At 46.9% G+C, this 18843-nt stretch overlaps 1 protein-coding gene across 1 annotated transcript in view; it reads right to left on the bottom strand.

The window, feature by feature from the left end:
* Positions 1 to 18843, bottom strand: part of LOC119954226 (integrin beta-3-like) — a 177193-nt gene that overhangs the window by 36347 nt on the left and 122003 nt on the right. Inside the window, exon 9 of the mRNA XM_038779286.1 lies at positions 13654 to 13788. Coding sequence (XP_038635214.1) covers positions 13654 to 13788 — 135 coding nt within the window. The remainder of the gene's footprint in view (positions 1 to 13653; positions 13789 to 18843) is intronic.

Raw genomic sequence — 18843 nt, 5'->3', positions numbered from 1 at the left:
TGTCAGTTAACTGGTCCTCATAGTTCTGTAACATGTGCGTACTAGATGACTCTGTTTCCTCATTATGTCTGTCTGCTCTGTCTAAATTTGAAAATTTGTAATCTGTATCCATTATCCTTGATGAATGTACCCTAACAGTTGGATTGCCATGTTGCAAAATAATTGTTTTTCCATCTATGCCTATGATCTTCCTTGGGGCTTTCCATTCATTAAAATTGTCTCTCTTATAGTATACTATGTCTTCTTGCTGAAAAACGGCATTTGATGGCCGTATGTCTTAAAGCTCTGCGAACTCTTTCAGAGATTTCTGCTTCCAAAAAAGCTTTTCTACAGCTAAGTAATGCATTTAAATGCTCAGCAAAGGCAGAGCTGATTGTAGTCCCTCCCAAGCTGGAGGCTGGTCATCTCAAATGGACGGAATTTTAGGATTTTTACCAAACACTAATTGATAGCCTCCAACCATTTGCAATGAATTCTTTGGATGTACCACCCATGCTAAAGCTGAATTTAGCTTGCAGATTGGTCTATCTGTCAAAGTTTTCCAGAGCATGTCACCTATTACCGCATGGTTTCTTTCACACACACCATTACTAAATGGGCTTTCCACAGCCGTATTCCTAACTGTGATATTCACGTTTTCACACATATCCTTAAAGTCATCATTAGCAAATTCTCCTTCATTGTCCATACGGAACTTTGCCGGTGGGCCCATTCCTGTCCCTATCCATTTTTTCCACGATTTGATCCAGAATTACTCTCTTTTCTTTGCTTTGTACAATTGTTGATTGACTACATCTGGTTGCTAAATCTACAAAATGCAAAATAAATACATTATTGGCTTTATCCCAGATTTTAAGGTCCATGGTGACAATGTCGTTAAAATCTCTGGCCAAAGGTAGGGTTACTATTGGTCGTGCTGTGTCCTTCTATACTTCTTATAAACCTCACAGCAATCACTAACCTATTCTATCAGCTTAGTATAGTCGTCATCCCTTATCCCTGCATCCTTTAATAAAATTTTCAGCCTTCGAGGAGACGGATGTGCAAATTGCCTGTGCAGTTTTAATACAACAAGCTTTTTATCAGCTAAAGTCCCATTTTCAACTGCCATTAACACATCCTTAACAACTGTACTTGAAATATTATTTGTCAGTAATGGAATACAATAGTGTCCCGACTGTGTAAATTGTAAGTCCACCGTCTTTCCAATAACTGTTGCCTTATCCTGTTCCATATCCAGTTTCATGTGTGCTTTCTTCATCGGCGGTCTGCTCAGAAGCAAAGGTATCTCACTTGATACAACATCCGTGCTAATAAAATGATTCACTACGGCAGTATTTCAAGGGGTCATCACTCTTTTCAGCGACTTCAGAGTATTATCATCCCCAAACCTGAAACTTGTGGAACTTTCAAATTCCTTAACCTTGTTACATAAGAACATAAGAACTAGGCCATCTGGTCCCTCAAGCCTGCACCGCCATTCAATGAGATCATAGTTGATCTTTTGTGGACTCAGCTCCACTTTCCGGCCTGAACACCATAACCCTTAATCCCTTTATTCTTCAAAAAACTATCTCTCTTTATCTTAAAAACATTTAATGAAGGAGCCTCTACTGCTTCACTGGGCAAGGAATTCCATAGATTCACAACCCTTTGGGTGAAGAAGTTCCTCCTAAACTCAGTCCTAAATCTACTTCCCCTTATTTTGAGGCTATGCCTCCTAGTTCTGCTTTCACCCGCCAGTCGAAACAACCTGCCCGCATCTATCCTATCTATTCCCTTCATAATTTTATATGTTTCTATAAGATCTCCCTCATCCTTCTAAATTCCAACGAGTACAGTCCCAGTCTACTCAACCTCTCCTCATAATCCAACCCCTTCAGCTCTGGGATTAACCTAGTGAATCTCCTCTGCACATCCTCCAATGCCAGTACGTCCTTTCTCAAGTAAGGAGACCAACACTGAACACAATACTCCAGGTGTGGCCTCACTAACACCTTATACAATTGCAGCATAACCTCCCTAGTCTTAAACTCCATCCCTCTTGCAATGAAGGACAAAATTCCATTTGCCTTCTCAATCACCTGTTGCACCTGTAAACCAACTTTTTGCGACTCATGCACTAGCACACCCAGGTCTCTGCACACCCAGCATGCTTTAATATTTTATAATTTATATAATAATCCCATTTGCTGTTATTCCTACCAAAATGGATAACCTCACATTTGTCAACATTGTATTCCATCTACCAGATCCTAGCCCATTCACTTAACCTATCCAAATCCCTCTGCAGACTTCCAGTATCCTCTGCACTTTTCACTTTACCACTCATCTCAGTGTCATTTGCAAACTTGGACACATTGCCCTTGGTCCCCAACTCCAAATTATCTGTGTAAATTGTGAACAATTGTGGGCCCAACACTGATCCCTGAGGGACACCACTAGCTACTGATTGCCAACCAGAGAAACACCCATTAATCCCCACTCTTTGCTTTCTATTAATTAACCAATCCTCTATCCATGCTACTACTTTACCCTTAATGCCATGCATCTTTATCTTATGCAGCAACCTTTTGTGTGGCACCTTGTCAAAGGCTTTCTGGAAATCCAGATATATCACATCCATTGGCTCCCCGTTATCTACTGCACTGGTAATGTCCTCAAAAAATTCCACTAAATTAGTTAGGCACGACCTGCCCTTTATGAACCCATGCTGCGTCTGCCCAATGGGACAATTTCTATCCAGATTCCTCGCTATTTCTTCCTTGATGATAGATTCTAGCATCTTCCCTACTACTGAAGTTAAGCTCACTGGCCTATAATTACCCGCTCTCTGCCTACCTCCTTTTTTAAAAAGTGGTGTCATGTTTGCTAATTTCCAATCCACCGGGACCACCCCAGAGTCCAGTGAATTTTGGTAAATTATCACGAGTGCATTTGCAATTTCCCTAGCCATCTCTTTTAGCACTCTACCTTTAGCCCAATTAGCTTGCCCATCATTACCTCCTTAGTGATAACAATCCTCTCAAGTTCCTCACCTGTCATAGCCTCATTTCTATCAGTCACTGGCATGTTATTTGTGTCTTCCACTGTGAAGACCGACCCAATAAACCTGTTCAGTTCCTCAGTTCCCTTCCGATTTTCAGCATTCAAGGAGTCCAGGTAACATTTTAATCAGTCAATTCCACACACAGTAGATGTGCAGCCACTGTCCAATACAGCACAATTGAAGGATTCTGCAAACAACACCCTCATTGCCGGCGTAAAACTGCTTGTTAATAGGACAATGCCTTCTTTCTGGTCACTATCTTTTTCCTCTTCTGACTCTTCCATGTCATGTGTCGCCTCAAACACTCTATTATAACGTGTTGGACAGTGAAATCATAATGGTATTGAGAGTCACATCGAAAACATCGATTTATCATGCCCCGTGCATTTCTGGGGTTCATCTTCCTATTGTAGGTTCTAACTGGGTTTCTGACTTCATAATTTCCGTGTCCCGATCTCCTTCTATAGTCTTGGAACCTGTTTGTAGCTGTGCAATTTTGCCATCCTGTTAGTAGTGTATCTTCCATATTCTGCTTTATTGCAGACTGACCTATTTGGGTCATCAGAGCCATCGGAATCGAATGTTTCCCCAGAAACTTTTTTTTAAGCTTCTGTCATCTGATTGATTGAGGTATCCTTATCCGCAAACTGAACTCCTGTCAAAACCAGGAGCCTATCCATGCTGCTCACTCTAGCACAGTCAAGTAATTTAAAGGCCAACACAGACTGTGGAAATTCCAGCTTGTGTTTCTGCAGCCTTTTATATAATCTGCCAAATTCCATTATATAGTTCTCCATGGAGAAATCCTCTATTTTCCAGAACCTATCAAAATCTGACCATGTTTCATATGCACTTAACAAGTCATCCTTTTTATAAATCTTATCCATATAACAGAAGAGTCTCCAGACCGTCTTCTGAGTCTAACTCTTCCAATTCCAGCTCAGAAAACACTTTGCTTCAGATTTTACTGTTATAAGGTGGAGAAAGAGCCAATGCCATACCTTGTTTTTTCTTTCCCAAGGCAGTTACCTTAGTCCACATAACTACTGCACTTCTCCATTGATCGTACGATCCCCTTTCAGAAAATAAGGGGGGTAGTCATATCCAGCCACCTTTATCCTCGGTTCAGCCATGTATCTTTTTTTTTCTTCTCACTCACTCCTTGGTTTGGTCTGGAAAAGTGGTATCTTTCAACCCTTCACATTTGCACAGCGACCATCCTCTGCTACCATTGGTTAGACGTTTAGCTACTGTTGTATAAAGAGTCAAAGGTACTGCTCCTTTTACAAATACCTTTATTTCACTTTAACAGACTCTGCTCAAAACTCTATCTTCACATCACCTGACACAAAGGTCACCTGAAGCCTCTTTACATATCAGTGTCAATTATTGGATACTAAACATAAATGAGACACCTAATTGGAATGTCTCAACCCATTACTTAACATCTATGCCCCTAACTATAATATTCCAAAATACGACTAGGTTTCTCTTTTCTCCCCCCACTTGAATGGCTCCCTGTACCACAGTGCTGTGGTCAGTTTGTTCGTCCTCTCCACAGTCCTCATTCTTGTCTACACAGGGAGCAAGAATCTCAAACCTGTTGGACAAGGATTAGAGATGAGGTCCTGCAACCCTACCTCCTGAATTCCCATTTTGGGTTAGATCTTCTGGTTGTTCACAGCAGCAGAATCTTCCAATCCCGCGGACCCCTGGTGGCGTGGGGCGGATTCAATATGAAATCCCATTGTCAGCGGCGGGCCCAAACATCGCCCAATGGCAGGCTGCCTTCCACCGCCGAGAGAAATGCCATGGGGAGACCAGAGAATCTCACTCCTTGTCTTAATTTAACAATTTTTCACATCCTCACCCCATGCCCTGGGCTGAATTTAATGGTTGTAATGGCATTCCAGGCCAGAAAGCCAGGGGCTATACCATCACAGCCGTTTCGGGGAGCCCTGACAGAATTAAATAGCCACCAGGCAGTCTTGAGTCTGTCGTTGGGGCTCAGGTGCCTTTAAAGGTTCCCCGTCACTAAGAGCTGCTGGCCAATCAGAGGGACGCCAACTCTTCACTCCCAGCTGCGACACCAGGAGCAGTTGCCACGACTGGGACTGCATGAGGCCTGCGCAGAAACACAATGGAGGCCCTGGAAGAATAATCAGTGGGACGGACTCACCAAGGCCAGTCCAGTTGCCCCTGGAGGGGAGTTGGTGTGGAGAGTCAGAGTGCGGCTTTTACTGTGGGGGTTAGCACTTTCCATCACTAAGACCCTCCATCGGCACAGGGTGCCCGAACAGAAGGGACCCTGTCCCTACGCTAGAGGCCGCAAGGAAGCTGCCAGGTATCCACATGGTGAGGACCCCATCCCCAGCGTTACTAGTAGAACACCCACGGCAGTAGGTGAGTCTCTTAAACGACCCTTAATTGGCCAAGGGATGTGAAGCCTGTCCATGAGCATTCCCAATTCTGATTTGGTCAGGAGGAGTCAAAGAAAGTCACAGGTTCTCCACTCCATGTCTTCCCAGCCAATTGTACACTTGCCTTCCCCAGCTGGCCTCCTAGCCCACCCCTCAGGGGTGGGAACATTTGGGTCCCTCCCCCCCCTCGCCATCTTCTGCGTTTGGCTCCAGTCGTCTCATTCATTTTGTGCCTTGTATTTTTTAGAACATTGAAGTGTGATACAATTGAGGTGTTTAAAATGGTTCAAGGTTTTGTTGAGGTCGAGAGAGTGAAGCTATATCCTGTGGTGGGGGAGTCCAGATTAAGAGGAAATAATCTCACACCGAGGGTTTGGCCATTTTGGGGCAATCAGGAGACATCTTTTTGCCACAAAGTCTGGAACTCTCGTCAAAATCAGCGTAAAACCCCCGGTTCCACCTGTGGATATGGCTGGAGAATGGCTAGGCCCGTGGCCCGCCTGCACACGACGGCGGCCTGCGGTGGCTCCACCGTGCAAAGTGGCGCCAGCCGCGTACGGACCCGGCCTGCCAAAAGCTACCCCCTGTGACCAGACTCGCCAACCTTGGATCACCCCCCACCAGTCACCCAGCGCCCGACGAAGGCCCCCTGCCAGTGGAACGACTCAGCCCGCAGCCGCCACGCGAGGTCCATGAACGGTGTGAGCACAAGTGTCCCACGCCGTTGGGGACGCGGCCCATCAGGGGAGGGCCTTGGGTGACATCCTGAGGCTGTCCATGAGGTGTGCGGTGTACATTTTTGAAGGGGCGGAGCATCGCAAAAACAGCGCCGCCCCCAATTCCGCTGTAAACGTGGATTCACCTGGCCAGTTGCCAAACGCCATTTCAGCATTGGCGATCGGAGAACCGAGCCCATGGTGTCAAAACTGAGTTTGATAAATTTTGATTGGGTTAGGATACTCGTGGATATGTAACGAAGGAAGCTAGAATTAAGGTAGAGAATAACCAGGATCCTATTGAATGACATTAACTGGCTTAAAGGGTTTAATGGCATCTTCCAGTTCCTATACAACCTTCAGTCCTTTGGCCCTAATCTCCCATCTGACCCTTTGAAATCCCTTGAGCTGCATCATGGGTGGCTAAATTCTGAGCTGCTGAAATCCTAGGCCAGGATTTTCTCGTCCCACTCAAAAAGATAACGGACCTTCGGCTGGTCTGTCATATTTTCCACTCCACCCTGGACGATTTCTGCTGCGGAACATTCTCCAACTCTCCTGCCTCCTTCAGAAACCTTCTCAACTCCAATCTGACCATTCTTTCACTCAATTTCCTACTTTCTGAGGTACAAGTCATGTTCCAAAGCACTAGTTGAGATGAACAACAGAATACAATGTTGACAAATGTGAGGTTATCCATTTTGGTAGGAATAACAGCAAACGGGATTATTATTTAAACGATAAAATATTAAAGCATGCCGCAGTGCAGAGAGACTTGGGTGTGCTAGTGCATGAGTCACAGAAGGTTGGTTTATAGGTGCATCAGGTGATTAAGAAGGCAAATGGAATTTTGTCCTTCATTGCTAGAGGGATGGAGTTTAAGACTAGTGAGGTTATGTTGCAATTGTATAAGGTGTTAGTGAGGCCACACCTGGAGTATTGTGTTCAGTTTTGGTCTCCTTACTTGAGAAAGGACGTACTGGCACTGGAGGGAGTGCAGAGGAGATTCACTAGGTTAATCCCAGAGCTGAAGGGGTTGGATTATGAGGAGAGGTTGAGTAGACTGGGACTGTACTCGTTGGAATTTAGAAGGATGAGGTTGGATCTTATAGAAACATTTAAAATTATGAAGGGAATAGATAGGATAGATGCGGGCAGGTTGTTTCCACTGGCGGGTGAAAGCAGAACTAGGGGACATAGCCTCAAAATAAGGGGAAGTAGATTTAGGACTGAGTTTAGGAGGAACTTCTTCACCCAAAGGGTTGTGAATCTATGGAATTCCTTGCCCAGTGAAGCAGTTGAGGCTCCTTCATTACATGTTTTTAAGGTAAAGATAGATAGTTTTGTGAAGAATAAAGGGATTAAGGGTTATGGTGTTCGGGCCGGAAAGTGGAGCTGAGTCCACAAAAGATCAGCCATGATCTCATTGAATGGTGGAGCAGGCTCGAGGGGCCAGATGGCCTACTCCTGCTCCTAGTTCTTATGTTCTTATGTTCTTATGAGCGCAAGAGGGGGAAAGGAATGGGAAGGATATGTTATGAGTCGAGGTGAAGATGGGCGGATGTGGGGGAGGGGGGGGGGGGGGGGTGGTGGGTGCATAGGAGGAGGCTTGCTTGTAGCTTACACACCAAAATGGAATGCATTGTCTGAATACTTTGTACTGTTGTTCAAACTAAAACATTAGGTTTAAGAAGGGCCTGGTACTTTAAGTGTTAAAATATTTTGTTCATTTTGATTGAACCAAACCTCATGGAAACGTCCTGTTGCCTTTTAATCACATTAATTAATCACTGGGATCAGGCCATAGGGATACTATTTTAATTAAGTTCGCCTTTGCAGCTCGAGAATTGCTGTAATTATATTGCTGTCAGGAATTATAATTCCTTATTATGTAAAAGGAATTTAAGACTTAATTGCACTTATTATTGAAAGAATGTGATGTAGTCACTGGTATTGCTGCTTAGGTAAGATTGATTGAAGATCAAGAGCTCCCTCAGTACCTCACACTATGTGAGAGACTGGTGGTTGCTATGGTGTCTGTTGCTAAGGTCCATCAGTACCCCAAACGACAAAAAACTTCAGAGCTGAAAGCCACGTAGCCCCAATATTCCTGCAGCTAGTTGGTCCTGGTGTTATAGACGGTCAGCAAAGGGGACAAAATACAAATCTGATATTATAAACTGACCTAAACAAGGGAGATATGATGAAAAACATTCCTCATTTACACCTTTGCAATGCTCAAGTATTCACATTTCTCGGGGAGGGGGTGGGGGGTGCATACGTCCCAGGGTGTGAGGCACCCCCTGCATTACCCAGGCATGAGGGTGGGGATGGGGGTCATGTGGACTTTTACTGATGGGCAGAGGTTGCTCCCCCGGGGTTGTGGGCTGAGGGTGTTGCCCATGTCCATGTCCATCTATCGCGGTGGGCATCGGGGGCATTGCCTCCAATGTTCCATCTCCCAAGTGAGCATACCCCGCTATGGGGCTGCTGAGGATTCCCCACCTTTCAGGCTCCCCTTTTAACCCCTCCGCCTTGTGGTGATATGCCTGTGCACAGTTTTGTATACAGTTAGCAATGCGACCTCCAAACAGCTGGTGGTGATACAGATCCATCACGTGGCTCGAGACACCCACCATTTGGTAGCAAGACATACAAGAGGATAGTCACACTTACAGTAGCTCCAGGAGAATTCACTGAATTGATGTATTTGTTAATAAATCATCTTTCTAGTAAAACAGCTAAATGTTCTGTGTACATTATTACAATGCTCATCACAGAACACAACATGGTACCAGGAGTTCAGAACAATTAAAGATAACAACGGAGAAGACGGGGCAAAATAGGCTGAAGAAAGTTCCGCCGACCTGGTGAACTATGGCTGACTAGAGCTCAACGCAACAAAAGACTGTGGTGTTAGAGATAGAAGGTTTGAAAGCACACCACCAGCTTCAAGTCTCGGGTAATGCAGAAGAAAACTGGCATGTTTTCAAGCAGCAATTTAGACTCTACGATGCAGCCTTTGGCCTGCAGACTCAGACTGATGAGAGGTGTATTGCATTGCTGCTCTCAGTAGCAGGTCCTCAAGCAGTAGAAATATACACCTTCACGTTCGACAGCGAAGAGGACAGCAGGAGCTTCGATTAAGTAATAAAGTACTTTGATCGCCATTGCTCTCCGAAGAAAAGCGAAACATTTGAACGTTACATATCTGGTATTTGTACTCAAAAAGCCAGAACATCCTTTGATAGAGTTTTGTAACCGACTTGCAGTCGAAGGCGCAGTTGTGCAATTTTCGTTCTCTCAAGTCGTTTATGATCCGCGACCAGAAAATGTTCGGAATATCGAATAATAAAGTGAGATGTTGTTCAGGGAAGAAGACCTGACACTAGAAAATGCCATCAAAATCTGCCGTGCAAGTGAGCTAGCTGCACAGCAGATCAGTACACTCAACTTGAAATATTTTGGTGCCAGTCTAGAAGAAGACGCCAGCGCCATTAACACTGTGACGCAGTTCAATACAAAACGTGGTCTCAGTGCGGATGGCCATGTTAAGCAGCCAACCGGGTCCGCCACTTTTGCAAGCGATGTGGCAATCGACATAGGCCATGGCAATGTCCAGCATTTGGGAAAGTGTGTTCCAAGTGTGGCCGTACAAATTATTTTGCGAAACGATTCTTTTCGCGTCCAACAGTGGACCAAACAGGATTAGTCATGTAGTTGATGAGATGTCCCTTGAGGAACGTTTTTTTATTGGTCTGATTTCAACCAAGGACTTGATGAGTCTGAATATGAAAAGTGAAGAAGTCTTACTGAACAGTTGTAACAATAGTGCTGGTGAAGCTGATACCATCGAAGACAGATGGACAATTCCAGTGATGCTGAACGCCACATTGATAAAATGCAAGCTCGACATGGGAGCGAGGGCCAACATCCTCAGTTTGTCTGATTTGCACGGGCTGCAGGTTAAACTGAAAGACGCCAGTTAAAAGACTACAATGGGAATGAGATTGCGACGCTGTGTTTATGTGAACTTGAAGCATGGGTACACAACAGACGTCACATCCTACCATTTTCCATTGTGGACTCAGAACACGAGTCCATCATAGCAGCGGATGTGTGGGCCCTGAACCTAGTTGAGCGGTTCTGCATTACAGACAGTGGCGCGACGGAGGATCATTGTGACTCGCAATGAGATATAATATAATCTGATGAGATACGAGCAAAAGGCAGAGTGGAGGACGACAAACCAGATGAAGAGTTGGAGGATCCAAAGGGAATTCCAGAATTCTGGTTAATGGTCCTGTAAAATATGAATACGCTCAGCGACATGATACAGGAGCATGATGAGCCTATCTTAAAGCATCTACCAGATGGAACCATAAAATGTTCAGAGACTGAACAGCCAATGAGTTTCACTCTGGTGTTTAAGTTCGAGCTGAATGAGTATTTCACAAATGAGGTTGTGACAAAAGTGTATCAGATGGAGTCGCGGCCTGACAAGTTCTTTGACGAACCAAAAATCACGGGATGCACAGGCTGCCAGATCGACTGGACGAAAGGAAACAACATCACACGGAAAACCATTAAAATGAAGCAGAAGCACAAGGGTCGGGCACTGGTAAAATAATCACGACAACTGTACCAAATGACTCTTCTTCAACTTTTTCAGTCCTCCTGAAGTCCAAAGCATGGAGTCATAGAATCATAGAATTTACAGTGCAGAAGGAGTCCATTCGGCCCATCGTGTCTGCACCATCCCTTGGAAAGAGCACCCTACTTAAGCCCACACCTCTACCCTATCCCTGTAACCCAGTAACCCCACCTAACCATTTTTCTGGACACTAAGGGGCAATTTAGCATGGCCAATCCATCTAACCTGCTCGTCTTTGGACTGTGGGAGGAAACCGGAGCACCCGAAGGAAACCCAAGCAGACACGGGGAGAACATGCAGACTCCGCACAGACAGTAACCCAAGCCGGGAATCGAACCTAGGTCCCTGGCGCTGTGAAGCAACAGTGCTAACCACCGTGCTACCATGCTGCCCTGGATAAAGGTTCTGCAGCAAGACTCGCTGCTGACTTGGAAATTGGTCACTTCTTGCTTGAACACATAATTCCACGTGCAGTGTCAAAACTGACATTGGTATCTGAAGAAATTGGCTCCAGAGGAGTACGATGAATTATCTCATGCCCACGAAATGGCTTCTGCAGTGGACTCCCCAATACGCGAGGCCATTCCACCAAAAGACATGCTAGCAGGAGAGATGAATGCATCTAAGTGCAGTTCCACAATGAATGGGGACGCATATATCGTCATATCAGATGAGGATGTGCCAATAATTGGCTCTCTAGCAAAAGATGAACCACATATCGTCATATCAAGTGAGGATGAGCAGCGCAAACATCGAATGTCGGGGACATTGATCCAGCCAAGGCATCGGAGTGCAAGGCTTTCCAGGTTGTTCCTGAAGTTGCAGACTTGACTGCAACTGCGCAATCATCCAGATGTTTGCCAACACTGGACATTTCAGCAGGTGATGGACGTGCAGCTCAGCGTGTGGACACAACCAGGGATCAACCAAAACTCCTCGAACCAGCTAAGGGTCCAAAATCAGCTATTGTGGCAGGAAAAACAGGGCCAGCCTGCACAGCAGATGAATCAAAAGCCGTTACCTTAACAAAATTGCCAGAGGTAACTAGTTCCATAGCAGGGTCCAGCAGCATGACGGATGCCATTAGTGTAAAAAAGAAAAACGACACAGTCAGAGGATCCCTCTCACGAGAAGGAAAGGAAATCAAAGAATGATTCACTGGGTCGACCAGGGATCACCCATGACACTGAAGAAGAAGTCATAGGCAATGTGGCCGACAGGCAAGAAAGCGCACAAAGAAAGAAAATAAAGCATCGCGCTAGAAAACTGAAAAAGTTGGTAATGTGGATAAGACCAGCAAGAAAACCGGTGTTCGGAAAGTCAAAGCAACATCGAGCAGCTGATTAAAGTTCAAAAGACCCACGGGGCGATGTCGCTGTCAATGTCCAATAAGCTGTGTACAAGGGACACGCTCAAAAGACCATCAGGCATATCATGTTGTGTGAAGCACAGTTGTATCTATACATATGACATGTGTAAAATGATAATGCAGATCATGTTTTGTAAGACACAGTTATGCTTGAATGTAAATCACGGTGCCAAGATCCCAGGTTCGATCCCGGCTCTGGGTCACTGTCCGTGTGGAGTTTGCACATTCTCTCCGTGTTTGTGTTGGTTTCGCCCCCACAACCCATAGATGTGCAGAGTAGGTGGATTGGCCACGCTAAATTGCCCCTTAATTGGAAAAAAAATGAATTGGGTACTCTAAATTTATTTTAAAATATATACTTGAATGTAAATGTTAACAGTTCCAGAGGAAGGGGGGATTTGGTGATATGCCTATATGCACAGTTCTGTATATGGTTAGCAATGCGACCTCCAACCCAGCTGGTGGCAATAGAGATTCATCACGTGACTCGAGACACCTGCCAGTTGGTATTAAGATGTACAAGAGGATAGTCGCACTTAGAGTAGCTCCAGGAGAATTCACTGAATTCATTTAGTAGGCAACATCAAAATTGTAGTTTGCCAGTTATCTTTCCACGTGTTTGTTAATAAACCATCTATCTAGTTCAACAACTAGATGTTCTGTATACATCATTACAATGGTCATCACACCACAACCAGGAGCTGATTTAGCACAGTGGACAAAACAGCTGGCTTGTAATGCAGAACATTACCAGCAGCACGGGTTCAATTCCCGTACCAGCCTCCCCGAACAGGCACCAGAATGTGGCGACTAGGGGCTTTTCACAGTACTTCATAGAAGCCTACTTGTGACAATAATTGATTATTATTGTTATTACACAGACCACAACACCCTAATGACTCTAATGAGCCTATTGACTCATTTAAATATGCTGATATGGATCAGTGAGGGCATGATCCAGATCGCGTTGGACGTAGAGGGTTGGGTGCATCACACACGGCTCTGCGCCGTGCGTGAAACCCATTTTTGGCCTCGCCCACTATGCACCTGGCATAAAGGGATCGGCGATGAGCGAAATGCGGTGGGAAAACCGCGTCCGTGGTTTTTCGGATTTTGAGCATCATAGTACCTAATTGGAGCAGTGCGATATTTCTGATTCAAAACCAGCTTTCTTGTAACATCTTAGGCATTAAATGAGGGAGTAGGTGTAGCAGGTTGCTTGGTAGCAAAATTGTGTCAATTTCAGTACAGTGCAATGCTCATCCCTAAAGACGTGTTTGTTAGGTGAATTGGACATTCTGAATTCTCCCTCAGTGTACCCAAACAGGCGGCATAGTGTGACGATTAGGGGATTTTCACAGTAACCGCATTGCAGTGTTAATATAAGCCTACTTGTGACAATAATAAAGATTATTATAATATTATTATTATTTTACTCTACTCACCGTGTCTCCAATATTCAGTCCTGAGCAGGATTTACTTCCTTCTGAGAATTTAGCATTCCCACAAAAAGCATCGAAGGATATTGACAATTCCTTTGGCAGATTCACAACCTCCATTTCTGCCTTAGAGCGGATGTCCTGAAGACAAGGAAGAAACAAACACATAGATTAGTTAAAAGACCAGTTCTATTCTTAATTATTTGCCAGCCATTGTCTCTTTTGTCCCTGGGTAACTTTTTCTCACCTAGTGTTCCCTAGGCTACAATTCCCTGAACAATGGTTTCCTGCACTGTAGTTCCTAATTTCCTGAGTTTATAATTTCCTGGTACAATTTTCTTGCTCTATTTTCCTCTACTTGAGCAGGGGAAACATATGGAGTAGGACACCATGGAGTAGGCTTTGTAGTCTTGAGCAAGTCTTCATTAACAACTCATAACTATGAACATATATACAGTCGGGGGTACAGTTATGGAGCTGACGTCAGCCTAAGTATTTATGCATCTTTGTCCATCTATAGACTGTGACTAGATCATGTGCCTTCTTACATCACTGTGTGGGCGTACTGTACTCAGTCCCACATTAACCCTTTGTATACCAGATCCTACTACTACACCTCCCTTTATGTCTTCATTCCAAGGATATAGAGTTACGTTGTTTCACTTTCATGTCTTACATTGTTATAAGTTTTGTGCATTAACTTTATTGTTACAGTCTTGACGCTATTCTAACATTTTTACTATCACAGTATTAACGTTAACAACATTCTCACTACCCCTTTGAGTCCTTGGGGTGAGACATTCAGGCGGTCTTGATGCCTTATAACCCTCCCACATCTCGTTTGTGTGCAGGCAGGAGAATGGTAGACTCTGGTATTTCTTGATGTGGAGATGCCAGCATTGGGCTGGGGTGAGCACAGTAAGAAGTCTTGCAACACCAGTTGCAAGTTCTTGTTCTGATTGTTGCCTTAGAGGTTTGAGTGTTGTTTGGGAGTGGTTTGATTCATTACTTCCACTTCAGAAGGTTAAACGAAGCTTGGTAGGTCTGGTTGGTTTTGTAGTGCATTGTTGTTGTTTATCCTGACCGGTTCTTGCAGGTAGAATGATAATCGTGTTCGGCAATATGGCAGCATATTGTTCTCCTTCCTTTGCCATTTAGGAGGTTGTGGGCTCAGAGAAGATTAAGTCGCATTGCTCACCTCTGCTTTTTGGTGTTGATGGTGCACAACTGCGATCAGGTTCCAACATCCCTTGTGGTTTGGCACATTGGCTGGGTGTGTGCACACAGTGGTTAGTGTGTTTGCCAACTGTACAGTCATTGTAGACGAAGGTAGAGGCATCTCTGACTGTTGATCCTTCTCTGGTACCACTTCCACCTGAGTTGCATTGGTAATCTCATGCGTGGGATGGTTGGCTGATCTTTGGAGACGCTGAGGGATGTGGTGATGGACAAACGTGCTCTGCAGGAAGAGAAGAGGGATCCCAGGTGAACAGTCTTGGGTATTGAGGGAATTGGGACCGTGCTGTCTGGCAAGCTAATGTCAGTGGTGGTCTTGACATCTTCCGCCGACTGGAAACGATAGAGGGTCATGCAGGCCTCTCTGCACCGAAGAAAAAGGCCGACAACATACATCAGCTCAAAGATTTGTTTGTCGTCATACTTCAGTGGTTCAAGGATCATACCGAAAATTGCAACCGGCCTCGCTTCATACAGTGGAAAGTCCATCGTTTAAATTCAAAGGCCCTGGAGTCGTGGTTCCTCATCTGACGGGACCAGCTGTTGCCTGGCTGCCCTCTTCTCCTTGTCTTTGCGCGTCTGTAATGTGATAATTTCCCCCCTTATCATCGCCTTCAGCGTCTGCCAGAATGTGGAGGGTGAGACCTCGCCATTCTGGTTGTTGGTTACATACCCGTCTATGGGCTGTGATACCCGATCGCAAAAAGCATTATCAGCAAGGAGAGCCATGTCCAGTCCCCATGAGGGGGTGTTGAGCCTGGCCCATCTCCAACCTCACATCCATGTAGTGTGATCGGAGATTATAATTGAGGAGTACTCCACTCCCACTTCCCCTTAAGCACCGATTTCTCCACTACAAGGAAGTCAATCCTCGGGTAGATGCTGTGGACCTGGGAGAAGAATGGAAATTCCTTCTCCCCTCAGTGCGTGAACCACCAGGGGTCCACTGCACCCATCTGCTCCTGGAAGGTGTTCAGCTCCTTTGCCATATTCGTTAATTTCCCCGATTTGGGGTTATATCTGTCCGCCTGTGGGTCCTGTACATAGTTAAAGTCCCCCCATGATGAGTCGGTGTGTATCTATGTTGGGGGTTTCCGCCATGGTTTTCATTATGAATTCTGTGTTGTCTCGTTGGGAGCCTAGATGTTCACGAGGACCACTGGTGCTCCTTCCAGAGCATCACATACCGCCCATCCCCCTGTCCATAACCGTATTTGTCGCCGTGAATGCTTTGGATACCAGGGAGATAATCACTTCTAATGTTCTCCCTGGATGGGGTCATTTTCACGTTCAGCAGACACCTGCGACGGGATTCTCCAATAATGGGGCTATGTCCCCACGCTGGCGTGAAAAGAGGCGGCAACCACTTCGGCATCAACGGTCCCCGATAATGGGGAATGCTCCCCTTCCTAGGGGGCTAGGTCGGCGCTGGAGTGGTCCCCGCAGCTCCAGTCGGCGCGGAACGGCCGGCGCGAGTTCGTGCATGCGCGCTACGGCCGGTGTATTTCTGCGCATGCTCTGAACGGCCGCGTGATTCCGCGCATGCGCGGGGGTTCCCTTCTCTGCGCTGGCCTCCGGGCAGTATGGTGGAGCCCTACAGAGGAACATAAGCCCCCACAGAACCAGCCCGCCGGCCGATCGGTAGCCCCCGATCACGGGTCAGACCACCATGGGGGCCCTTCCCTGGGGTCGGATTCCCCCCCCCTTCCCCGCCAGGACAGCCCCCGCAGAGACACCTTCCAGGTCCCGCGTCCCCCCGGGGATTCTCCGACCAGCTGCGGGGTCGGAGAATCCCAGCCCTGATGTTCGATGTTAGCTGCCTGCCCTTGACAAAGCCCGTCAGGTCCACCATGACTACCTCTGGCACACGCTCGCCAGAGCTCTCAGCAGGATCTTTGAAACGCATTGAGGTGTGAGATGAGCCTGTAGGACCCGCACTCCGTCGGGTCTTTGTCCTTTTTTGGGTATCAGCAGTCCTCTTGTTCAGTAGTGTGGCCACCCCCCTAGCTCTTGTCCCCTAACACGATTGGTACGTCTGACCCACCCAGCTCTTCCTCCTCTGCAGTCGGTCCTTCTCCCTCATGTGTGTCTCCTGGAGGAAGTTAATAATAATAACAATAATAACATCGGCCCGACTTTTCAGATGGACAAAGACACTGGGTTGTTCAGACCCCTGGCATTCCAGGTGATTATCCTGATGGGGGGGGTTTCTGTCACCCCCCCTCCACCCCCATCCGCGGGATCGACCATACTTACCGTTAACCTGTGCCTCTGAACTCCGGGGTTTCTCTTTGTTTTGGGGCCATCTAATATGGCCGTCCTTACCAGTTACTCCATGTGGCTGGGGCCTGCACTCCGGGGTTTCCCTTTGTGATGGCTGCTCTTTGCGTTGCTGTTTTTGCTGCCATCTTATGCGACACATTGATGCCAGAATTTTAACCACCCCCCATCCCCCCCCAGTTCCCCTTCTTGGGTCCCCCCCTTTCCATCTCTCCATGATCCTGTGCTCTTCCCCCCTCCACCCCATTTTCTAGCATTGACCCCACCCTCTGCCAGACACTCCCTCCTGGTCGGGAGCTGTGCCATGGCCTCCCCTTTGCCATACTTTCCTGCACTGGCTTGCTCGCTAGTGGCCCCTCCCCCCGGGAGCGATTCCTGTCTTCCCCACTGTTGTGTTCCTTCCCGTGCCCCCTTTCTCCCCCTCCCCCTGTGTGATGAATGATATCTGTACCTTTAATACGATTGCCCCTTTAAGAACGGGCTTGGAACCCTGGGGGACTCCGCCTCTGGCTCAGCCCCCAGGAAACGGTATATAAGGTGATGCTCACTGGGCAGCATGCTGTGAGCACACTTCTCGGCAGCTGTCTGGTTCTCTGGTAATTAAAGCCTTTGAATTACCAATCTTCTCTCCTGTGTCGTAATTGAGGGTATCTCAATTTAATTACCAAATTATATCGAGATGGTCAGCGCTCTAAAGCCGGAGAAGCTCAACCTAGACTTTCGGTCGCCAGAGGCCCCAGAAATATTTAAATATTGGCTCCGGTGTTTTGAGGCCTTTCTGAGTTCTTCAGAGACTGAAGTCGACGGCCCTCGCAAGCTGAGCTTACTACATGCCCGGGTGGGCCACCGACTCTCCTCCGTGATCGCGAACGCTACAACGTACGAAACTGTGGTCGAAATACTAAAGAAGCGTTTCGTAAAGCCGATAAACGAGGTACACGCCAAACATTTGCTCTCGACCTGCCGCCAGCGCTCCGGGGACACGCTAGACGAATACGTGGAGAGACTCACTGCGCTCGCTAGGAACTGCAATCATAAAGAAGTGACGGCAGAAGTTCACATGAATTTACATATTCGTGATGCTTTCGTGTCCGGTATCAGATCCACGTACATCCGGCAGCGGCTCACAGAAGACGGGGCAAAGGACCTCCAAGGCACGGTAACGTCGCCTCTTCTCTGGAAACGGCCCACCTTAACCTCCGCACATACTCCGCGGACCTTGCAAATCCCCCTCGATCACTCCCAGACTCGGCCACGCTACAGACCTGCGCCGCGCGGTGACCAACTCACACCGGGGGCTCCCCATGCTATTTCTGTGGGCAAGGCCAGCACCCACGTCAGCGTTGCCCAGCCCGCTCCGCTATCTGCAACGACTGCGGGAAGAAGGGGCACTTCGCAAAGGTCTGCCTGACTGGGCCCAAAGGCCACAAACAAAAGTCTCATCGGGCCCAGAAATCGAACTCCCGGCCTCACAGGCCCCGCAACGCGGCCGGACACACCTACTTCTGACATGTCATCGTTCTCGTGCGAGTCATAGGGGAGGCCATCTTGGCGGTGGCCATCTTTGAATTCCGACACGTGTGACCGACGGCGGTGGCCATTTTGTGACTCCCAGCGGCCATTTTGTAAGTCCGACTCAACCGAGGACTCTGCCCCCGCTCTCGGTACGTAGCCTGGCAA

The sequence above is a fragment of the Scyliorhinus canicula genome, chromosome 19, assembly GCF_902713615.1.
Source record: "Scyliorhinus canicula chromosome 19, sScyCan1.1, whole genome shotgun sequence".
NCBI classification, from domain to species: Eukaryota; Metazoa; Chordata; class Chondrichthyes; order Carcharhiniformes; family Scyliorhinidae; genus Scyliorhinus; species Scyliorhinus canicula.
This window is presented reverse-complemented; position numbering and strand designations above follow the sequence as displayed.